This window comes from Planococcus citri, chromosome 2 (assembly GCF_950023065.1).
Source record: "Planococcus citri chromosome 2, ihPlaCitr1.1, whole genome shotgun sequence".
Classification (NCBI taxonomy): Eukaryota; Metazoa; Arthropoda; class Insecta; order Hemiptera; family Pseudococcidae; genus Planococcus; species Planococcus citri.
The window spans coordinates 60,980,616-60,990,910 of NC_088678.1; the positions used below are offsets into that span (position 1 = coordinate 60,980,616).

The 10,295-nt window shown below is 32.1% G+C and overlaps 1 protein-coding gene across 1 annotated transcript; it reads right to left on the minus strand.

The window, feature by feature from the left end:
* Positions 1 to 1,049: 1,049 nt before the first annotated feature.
* On the minus strand, positions 1,050 to 6,884 carry LOC135836899 (protein yellow-like). The gene is made up of 3 exons (XM_065351968.1): positions 6,723 to 6,884; positions 2,126 to 2,384; positions 1,050 to 2,033 (listed from the first exon to the last, which is right to left on the minus strand). Exons 2-3 carry the CDS (start codon positions 2,364 to 2,366, stop codon positions 1,084 to 1,086), a joined length of 1,191 nt encoding a protein of 396 aa, XP_065208040.1. The 5' UTR covers positions 2,367 to 2,384; positions 6,723 to 6,884; the 3' UTR covers positions 1,050 to 1,083.
* Positions 6,885 to 10,295: the final 3,411 nt, after the last annotated feature.

The following is a 10,295-nucleotide window of genomic DNA, read 5'->3' on the forward strand; positions in this document are numbered from 1 at the left end:
TAGTCAAAAACTCAGTGTGTGATGAAAAAAAAAATTCAAAAATAGACGTAGGTAGTCTTCTAAAATATTAAATCTGGGATTTGAAAAAAAAATCAGTTTGCCTAAAATATTCCAAATTGTACATATGTGAAGACTTCAAACTTGAAAAGCTTCTGTCAAAAATTACTTAGGTACAAGTGAATTCACTTGGAACCCCAATATTTCTTTTCAGTCTTTGACCTGGAGCTCCCCCTCCCTCCTCCCATCACCCCATCGGGCACAAAGGCAGAGGCACAAACATTTGAGTTTGCAGCCTATGTAATTATGAATTTCAACCAATTCAAAGACATCAGAAAAATCTACCTACATATTTTATTATTCAAAATAAAATCAATTTTTAAAAATCAAAACATAACCCAACTTTTTAAAAATTTTTATTCTTGAAATTCTGGGCCCCTATTCTTAAAATTCTTTATCCCCGTTATTCGTGCAATTTGTGTTATTTTTTTTGTATAGGGGTATTCTTGAAATTCTTTATGGTGGGTTATCTGTCGCTATCTGTGCTCAAAAAGGTGTCGTTATGAACGTTATGAGTGTTATTTCTTGTAAAGACAGTTGGCTAAAAGAGAAAATTTCAGTGCAGAAAGTGGAGTTGTCCAATGAAAATGTGATAAGCTAAGGAGATCTTGAATTTTAGAAATTTCAGCTCAGCTTGAAATCAATTTTTTACTCCAGTTTTGAAGTTTTGGGTCTGATTAAAGTGAAAAATGTTCTAAGGATTTATAGAGGTGAAAAATAAATGCTTTTATAAACTATTTTTAGCACGCAAAATTTTCGTTAAAATTTTTTTTCAAGAATACGAATTTTAGATAACATTGATTACACTGATAACGACAATTTTGGGATAACTCAAATTGCACAAATAACAGGGATAAAGAATTTCAAGAATAGGCGCCCAGGGTTGTTTTATCATCAAACAGTAGTGGGAGCTCATAAAAGACCACCTGACTAGAATTTCCAAGCCCTCTTCATGCGTGAGAACGGCAAGAAAAATAAAATTACACGAATACTTAAATTATGGTAGCAATATTTATTACAATAATTTTACACACCTACATCGGTAACTTTTTCACAAATAGTATTAGCAACTAAGTCGGCCACAGGAACCGAAAATATTCTAAAATTAATTTCCTGCTCGTTCAATCCCTTCTGCGTTATCAACGGGTATTTATTACTCAATATCCATAAATTACCAGCCGAGTCGATCTTCAAATCAGAAATATTTACCAATGACGTATCGTTTTTAGCCACAACTCCAACCGTCCCTTCGGACAAATCGTATCCAAACTTTTCAGAATTCCAGCACCCGATAGCATTTTGATTGACTAATCCATAGAATAAAATTCCATTATGTTTTTCAAAAGCCAACGCGGAAGATTGCGAATTTTTACCTTTATGACCGAATACTTTAAATTTATGGAAATTATTATTAGCTTTAGAGGGGTCTTTGAGGATATCAGTCCTTACGAGGAATAAGTGATTGGAGGACTGGGGCTGAAATATGAGCATTTTATGATTACCTTTCGGTCTTGATAAAGCCATACCTAAAATACCTCGATATTTTTGGTAATTCAGATTACCGGTATTGTAATCGGTGGATAAAGGATCGAAATTGAAGAACGCGTGATGAACACGCCACGAGTCGTCATCTTTAAAGCTATAGACGACTAGAGCTGGTCCTACAGGATCGGCTATGTAGGCATAGGCAGATTCGCAATCGGTTTCGTTCACTTCGACGATAAGATTACGAAATGAAGATTTGCATTTGACGTGCTGGCTGAGAATGTGTTCTTTGATGATTATATCGGTGTTTAAATCGATCACGAATAGTTTGGGTGAGATCGAGAAGTTCTTGCTGGACGAGTCGTCGATTAGCCAGAGTCTGTCGCAGACGTCGATATGCATACGATGCACTGACTTGAATGGGCCGTATCGTAAGTGGTTGGCTTTGAGACTCGGATAAGGTAGCAGTTGCGGTGATTTTTCTGTCGTGTCTGTAATTTAATGAAAGTTTAATTAGATGGTTGATGATGATTGAGAAAAGGGGAAAAAAGGTGTTGGTAAATTAGAAATTAATGGTACTAACTGAGATCGATATAGTTCAGGGTGTAAGGTATTTCGGATATGTTCCTTGGTACGCTTATGAAGAGCTTTTGTTTCCATATTTCAAATCCTCGAGGGTACACGTTGGTCGGAATGTTTTGACGAATTCCCTCATCGTCCACTTTGAAGTCTAGTTTATTCCAGTAGAATTTTTCAGTCAAGTCGAAAGCTCCGCTGATTCCAATCAAGCAAAACAGGCCTAAAGGAAGAAGGAACAGCTTCATTGTGGAGAATTTTGAATCCTGAAAAATCAAGAAAACAGGAGGTGTTATTCATTTCGAAATAAATTAAATTGTTCGATACCTTATTTTGATTCCATAAAATCGTCTATTATTGTGCGCTCTTTTTCACTTTCATTTCAAGCTGCACCCCCTCCCCCCCTCCATCAACCAACCTTAGAATGTTCTTTTTTATTAGCATACAATCGTCAACATGGTTATATTTTGGTCTCATAAATAAAAAATTTAAGCAAAAAATACATTGAAATATCATTTTGAAACTGAACGATATTAGTTTGAACAAAAAAAATCCGTAAGTACACATATTCCTTATTCATAATTTCTGGATTTTTTCCATAATTTTCCTGCTGTCATTTCCCAAAATCATAAACAATTTTCAACATCTAAACCCTTTTAGCTTCAAATTAATTAATTAAAATGACAGACGTGACTATCAATTTTCAAATTTTGAGATAATTTTTTCTTGCAAGTTTCAAGAGGACTTTTCCTAAAGAAAAAAAAATGTGAACTCAACTTACAGTAGGAATATTCCTCTTCTCAATCATGGAATCATTTACAATTCCCTCCCCAGCCCTTCCCAACTCCATCGATCATGAAAAATCACTTCTTAGAAAAATTATTGAAGATGAACAGGTTATTCATGAATAAAGAAAAACGTAACATTTTCAATGAATTGTAAGTATTGATAAAACCTAAGCCATGATTGATAATTAATTATTTTTATCTCAGATGATTTATTATTCGTGCCTTCCTGTAGAAATTGAGGCATTTCCTTCATGACATAAAAATAGTATTCTGAGAGTATTTTGACCATAAGTACAATTTTAAGAAAACTGAAAATTAAATCAAATAAGTACGTATCTAATGAAAATAATGAGCTACCTGAAATACGTATATATTTTCCAACTAAAAATTCAATTTTTTAAAAAAATGAATTTGACGTAAACCATTTTTTATGTAAGTACCTACCTATTTTCCTAAAACTAGACCAGATTTAAAAGCATTATTGAGGTGAACTGGTCTTGACCTGAACTGTCTCCAATCCATATATCCTTAATTGATTAGATCACTTTTCTTTGGAGTGTGACGACCCTCCCCTTCTCCCTCTACTTTGACTGCCTGCAATGTTCTTTCTCTTCACTTTTTTGTGAAATATTGGTTCATCAACAAATAACCATCGATTTTCTACATGAATAAATCTTTTTGAAAAATTTCAAATTTATTCATTGTTAAAATCGTTTGATTTACTCAAAGTTCATGAGTTTTCAAATTTTTGATCAAAATATCACGAAACGAAGCTTCATACTCGTAGAATAAAAATTATATCAATGTTTAAATGAAAAAGTATAGGTAAGGTTTTCAGTTTCTTTCAAGAATCAATGATGTTGTTTCAATATTTTGCACAGGTTTTATTTTTGAAATATTTTGAGTAAGTATAATTTTAAAAATTCGAACAATTTCTTTTTTAGAACCTGCCTCACGAATAAGCTACTCTGTATAATAAAAGCAGGAGAGTGGAAATTTAAAAAATATGTGTTTAATGGCCTTTCCAATTGAGGGAGAAGGACAATTTCCACTGGGGAAATTTTTATTTTAATTACCTATAAATATTTGAGATTTTTTTCAAAAGAAAGTAAAGTCTCTTCCCCAGAAAGAGCTTTAAATTACGGATATGTTTTTGGAATTTTTTCCAAATTTATAAGTCTCACAGATTGTATGACATCATTTCAGGGAAAACAATTTTTGAAAGTTAGACTTATTAACTTTGGCAATTTCTAATTATTATTTTTTCAAATTTCTCTGTTAAAATTGAGATTTAAAGCTACGATTTGGTCTATGTCTTATTTTTTATCTCACAAATCGATTAGTGATTTGAAATAATTGTCATAAAAGGTTCTCATTTCAACACAAGAAAACCTAAGTTTCTCCTGGAGACCAATAGCGTAGCCAAGGGGGGACGAAGGGGGCCATCCTCCCACTCACGAGCAAAAATTTAAAACAAAACATGCAAAAGTGGACATTTCTTAGTTTTTTCAACCCATTTTTTCGAAAAATTTTCGCTCTCGTCGCTTCGCTTGAGCAGTAATTTTACCTTCGTTTTCATAAAATTATCACACATTACAATAGGTTTTCAAAAAGTTACCCTTAATTTCGATTTTTTTTATGCCTAAAAATCTGGTTTTACCCTTCCTTGAGAAAATCCTGGCTATACGCCACTGTACCTACCTAATTCGAAGGCTCGAAAGCCATACACCAAATTTCAGCTTTCAATCTCAATTTTATTAAATTTTGATTTTTCTCGTTTAAATTGAGCCTTACCTATGTTTAAATTTTCAAAAATTTCAAAATTGAAATTCAGCCTCTTGAAATTTGGTTTGAGATTCTTTTTTTTATGGAATGAAAGGGCAAATTACAAATCTGCCTGAAGCGAAAAATACTCAAACACAGCCTTAGAGATTCCAAATCGAGTACTTTTACAAAAATAATATTATGTAAGTACAAAGTACCACGTTTTAGGTATTTTTGGAGAAGTCGTGAACCTTGCAACGATTTTAATCCATCGAATGTCAAGTTCTATAGTTTTTTTAAGACTCGTTTTCACTTTCATTAACTTTACAAATGAACTATTTGAAAAAATATGGGAATTTTTTTTCATGAAAACTAACAATTTTTGACTGAAGAAATCCAAAACATAAAACTTCAACGAAGGACCCATCTTTAGACATACTCACTTAATTATTTTTTATAGGTACCTATTAAACATCTTGCTAGACATTGAATTTTCAGCTGATTTTCATTTTACTTTGTTTGAAAAATTTCATCGTAATTTTTTTTCCAATGGGAAAATTTCTGAAAAAAATGCATGTGCCTCTGGTTTTTTTCAGTATGCATGGGTATACTTCTTTAAGGGGGGGGGGGGGGGGGTGAGATTTTCCCAGATCTCTGAGTGATTTTTAGAAACTGTCAAACTGAATAATATACCAATATTAATTTTTTTTAAATTTTGTACATTTTTATAATCTAGGTACCTAAGTACTTAAAATTGAAAAAAAAACATTGAAACAAAAAATTATTAAAAAAGTACGTTTTTTTATGTTATTGAAATTGAGAATTACTACCTACACAGGAATAGCCTCTTTGTCTCAAGTGTGTGAAAATCAGATCAAAACAGTATATGAATATGATTTACCATAGATGTAAATTGGTTCATTTTTACTTGATTAATTTTTCTACTTAGTTTTATTCTCTCTTTTCTCAAGTTTTACCTAGATAACATTTTTTGGCTTTTTCAAAAAAATATAGAGAAGAAGAACTCAGAAAAAGGACAAAACAAAACAAAATAGGTACCCAACTTCACTTTATAGTATAACCTATCAAAAAAAGAACACAAAATCCCATAATTTTTCCAATTCAAATTCCCCCGCATCATTTCATAAAAAACATTACTCTACATTACATTCCTATTTCGACTTTTAAAAAAATATATCATCTCACTATCACTTCCTCGTGTAAAAAAATCTCAATTCAACCTTGAACTCGAACCCGAATCTATTCTGTTTGAAAACAAGACTCGATTTTCAACTCCCGGTTCATTCATCTGTTCGATCATTGACCCTATTCACGATTACTATATGATTTCCTTATGTGAAAAAATTCACGCAATGACCTTGAATATAAAATCGAGTTTTTTTTGTCATCTCCATCTACATATTATACGTAGACGTACGACTATGCGATGGTCTAATCGATGCAGGAGTTGGCTGAAATGCTACCCATGCTCGTTTTTCGTTTCGAATACGTAGGTCTAGGTACGTGTGTATGGTGAAAAAGGGGTTGATTTTACTCTCTCCCCCACAACACGAAGATAATTGTAATAGTCACGCCCATTAAATATGCCAAAGTACAGGGGGATGAAAGTTACAGCTCTATCTGTAGGGTTTACTGGGTAACTTCTACGTATGAGTATGTAATGTGCCCATTATCTAGTATGTAAATGTAAATTGACGATGAGTACGTAGTTTCATTCAATATTTTGAATAAGGAGGTGGGCATTTGAACTTCAAAATGATGCATTAAATTGACTGCAGTTATTAAAAAAAGGTGGATTTTTTTTATCTAATATTTTAATATATATAGATTATGTATTCGAAAAAAGCAAAGTTTTGAACCACCTCTGGTCAAAAAAAAAATTGTGCACATTTTATTCTGATGTCAATATTGGGTTGTAAATTCATGACTTTGAAAAATGTTGAACTTGATATTACTGATCGACTGATTGAATAAAATTAACAAAACTTTCAATTAAAAATACTACACTAAGTACATATCTCAAGTACTTACCCCAGAACCTCGAAAATGATACACTAACAAACTACTCGTACGATGGAAAAAAACCTCGTTTTCTTTATAAAAATAAACAGATAGGTAAAAACAATACACATGCAAGGTTGCTGATCTGTTTAGTTGAAGAGATGACACTGCAGATGATAAAACAACGAAGTGGTATTTATAAGAGTTATTTTATTCCTTTCCTCCGCAAAGTTCATCAACTTGGTCATCCATACAGCTGCATGAGACTTGTTTACATAGAAAGAAGAGTGTAGCCTATCGTCCACAGGTTTAAATTACATAATAAATTTCCGAATTAATTTGCATACGTGAGCTGGTGTCTGCGACTGTAGGACTGCAAAACCTGCACCAGATTATAAAAATAGAAGAATACCTGCGATTAAAAAAAACGAAGGAGAGATAAAAATACACGTAGGTGTATGTGTATTAAAAATATATTCGATCGTCGAGTCTCAGCATCGTACAGGCTGCTGTAAAAACACAGCATCAATGCTGCTTTGCTGCTGTTAGAACATCGAACAAACGAGGAACTTTTTTTTTCCGCCATCGCCATTTCGATTATCATTAAAAGAAGCGTATAGCGAGATAACGCAGGCTATTTTCCGCAGTGTCTTTCTAATAGGGGTTTAATTTAAGCCAATCAACTCGCTTCCACACTTCAAGACAGATAAAGTCCCTTGTCCGGCAATTAGATAAATGACCATTTCCCGTTGTCCATTGTAAAAAGGTGAGCGACTCTCTTTCCTAATGACCTTTTATCTGTCCGTTTTTGTTCTTAATTCCCGATAGGATTAGCTCCCTTTATTGCCATACTACATATAATACGAGTCGAACTCGACAACATTTTCACAGCTCTCGTTTTACACGTCTGTAGGATTCTTTGAATTGCCCCAAAGCACGTGTTTTCAGATACGCTGCGTGGTTTTTTTTTTCTTTTCGTTTTTTCTTTATTGTGTTGTTATGTACCTACCTACCCTATGAAAGTTGCAGGCGATTTTTTCGCACTGGTGATGCTATCTGTGAGCGAATAAGGGTAGTTTTTTTTTCATCGCGGGGAAAGCTCTGTGTTGTGCTGTGTGCAACTGGTAGTTGGGTTAGGACTTAGGAGATTGACGAGAAGGGGGTGTAGAAAATTCTATTTGGTTTTGAATGGAAAAATGTAGTAAAATTTAAAAAAGGGTGAATTGATTTTTGGATTTAATTTTTCCGGTCTCTGCCAGGTCCCAAGAGTGATCTTGAACATGTTGAGAATTTGAAAGAAACTATACACGATAGATGTAGAAAAATATGTCAAAAATTTTATACAAAAGAAATTTCCTGCACCCAAATTGATGAGTGAAAAAATTCTTAAATTTTACCTACATTTATATACTTAAAGTTGGATTTTGAATCATCACTTCTGAATATGCTTTAAGAAGAGAAAAATGAATCATGTGTTCAAATTCACTAACTTATCCACAGGAAGAATTCGAAATTTGTAGAAAAATTTCAACTCCAAACAATTACCTAGTAGATTCCAAGATCGTGTAAGAATTTCTCGCAACAGCTGAAATTTCATGTTCTGAAATCAATTTCTTGAATTCTGAAGACATTTAATGGGTAGGTAGATAAAATCAAATTCAAGTCAATACTTATTATGGCAAAAAAATCACTACCAGAGGCACGGAGGCTTCATACTCAAAAATGGTCATAAATTCGGAAGCTTGCAGTAGAGCAACAGATAATGTAACCTTTTTAGCTTTTAGACCTACCTACGTAGGTGATGAAGTTCATTTTTGGCCAATCCAATATTCGAATAAAAGCATTACTTATACCATCGCTGAAAATTAGGCTACCATAGAGTGATAAGATTTGAGTAAAGACAAAATTTAGCAAAAATGATGTAAAATTGAAACATTGCTACAAAATTAACAAAAAAATGCCGAAATTTCAGTAAAATTTTACAAAAATTCCATTTCAAGGGACAGTGGCGTAGCCAAGGGGGGGGCGAAGGGGGCCATGGCCCCCCCTTGCGAGCAAAAAACTGAAAGAAAACATGCAAAAATGGACGTTTTTTTGTTGTTCGGACCCATTTCTTCTAAAAATTTTAGCTCTCGCTTCGCTCGAGGAGTAATTTTGCCTTCGTTATCATGAAATCACCACACATCACAATACGTATCCAGAAAATTACCCCTCATTTTGAGTTTTCATGCCTAAAAATCTAGTTTTGCCCCCACCTTGAGGAAATCCTGGCTACGCCACTGTCAAGGGATAAGAAAATGATAAAATAGGTATTATAAATAATATTACGAGTATGAACAAAAAACACTTGAAAAAAAAGTGATTTCAGTAAAATTGAACAAAATTTAACAAAAATTGAATAAAACGTCGTTTAAATTTTTTTTAAACACAGGTATACATTTAAAACACTAAAAATCATTTTAAAAAATTAATTAAATTTTTGTGAAATTTGGAAAAAATTTCACGAAGAAGATGATTAAAACATGACATAGAAACACACAAAAAAACAATCAAAATCATCAGAAGCACTCAAACCGTAACAAAATTATGCAAACTGCAACAAAAACTGCACCAATCATGGTTAAAAAGTTTCAAAAAGCATGCCAAAAGTATTAAAATATTTAATTTTTAAATTTACAAACGATTATGAAATTTTGGTAAAATTTGATAAAAATTGGATAGGTACATGAAAACATTGAGATGCAAGCACGTAAAGATACAAAAAAAGCATTAAAATCACCAAAAATTGTTTTAAAAAATATAAAAATTTGAGAGAAAAAATGCAGACATAAAAATATGAGAGAAACATTAAAATTAAAATTATCACAATTGCATAAAACGTTATTAAAATTTTGTTTAAATTCTTCAAAAATATGAGAGACAAAATTGAAATCATTGAGAATTTCCAAAGATTATCTACCTAATAAAATTGCAGTACTGAAACATTATTGAAATTTCTTCTAAACACAAGTAGAAGCAATCAATAAGTAACACTAAAAATTGTTTAAAATTTTACAAAATTTGCAGAAGAAATATGAAAATAAGATAAAAGGACATGAAAAAGCAAGAACATGCATCACTAGCACAAAAAGTTTCGCAAAATTTGCATGAAAAAACTGTTGAAAACATGATAAAATTACATAAAAACGCAAAAAAACACTGAAAAAAAGTGATATGCATCAAAAAGTTTCAAAAAACTTCGTTAAAAAGCTATTAAAATTGGTGCAAATCAAAATCCAAAGTGATGAAATTTCACTCAGTAAAACTTGATGATGAATAAAAACACAAAAAAAAACTAAAACTACATGAGAGTTGCAAAAAACTTATGAAAGTTCAGTCACATTTGCCAAAAATTGTATTGAAAAGTATTCAGAATGCAAAGAAAGCATTAAAATGAAAAAATTGCCGAAACCTGATGAAAATTTCAGAAAAATTTTTCTATACAAGTTTTGCAAAAACTTTTCAAAATCTGTTAAAATGATGTAAAAACGCCGACAGAAGTAGGTAAGTATTAAAATTGATAAAAATTACCTGTTAGAAACTGGTGAAATTTCTGTTCAAGTT

Coding starts and splice junctions, on each gene's coding strand:
- LOC135836899 (XM_065351968.1), bottom strand. CDS start 2,366: ATGAAGCTGTTCCTTCTTCCTTTAGGCCTGTTTTGCTTGATTGGAATC. Junction 2,034..2,125: donor CCTGAACTATATCGATCTCA/GTTAGTACCATT, acceptor ATTAAATTACAG/ACACGACAGAAAAATCACCG.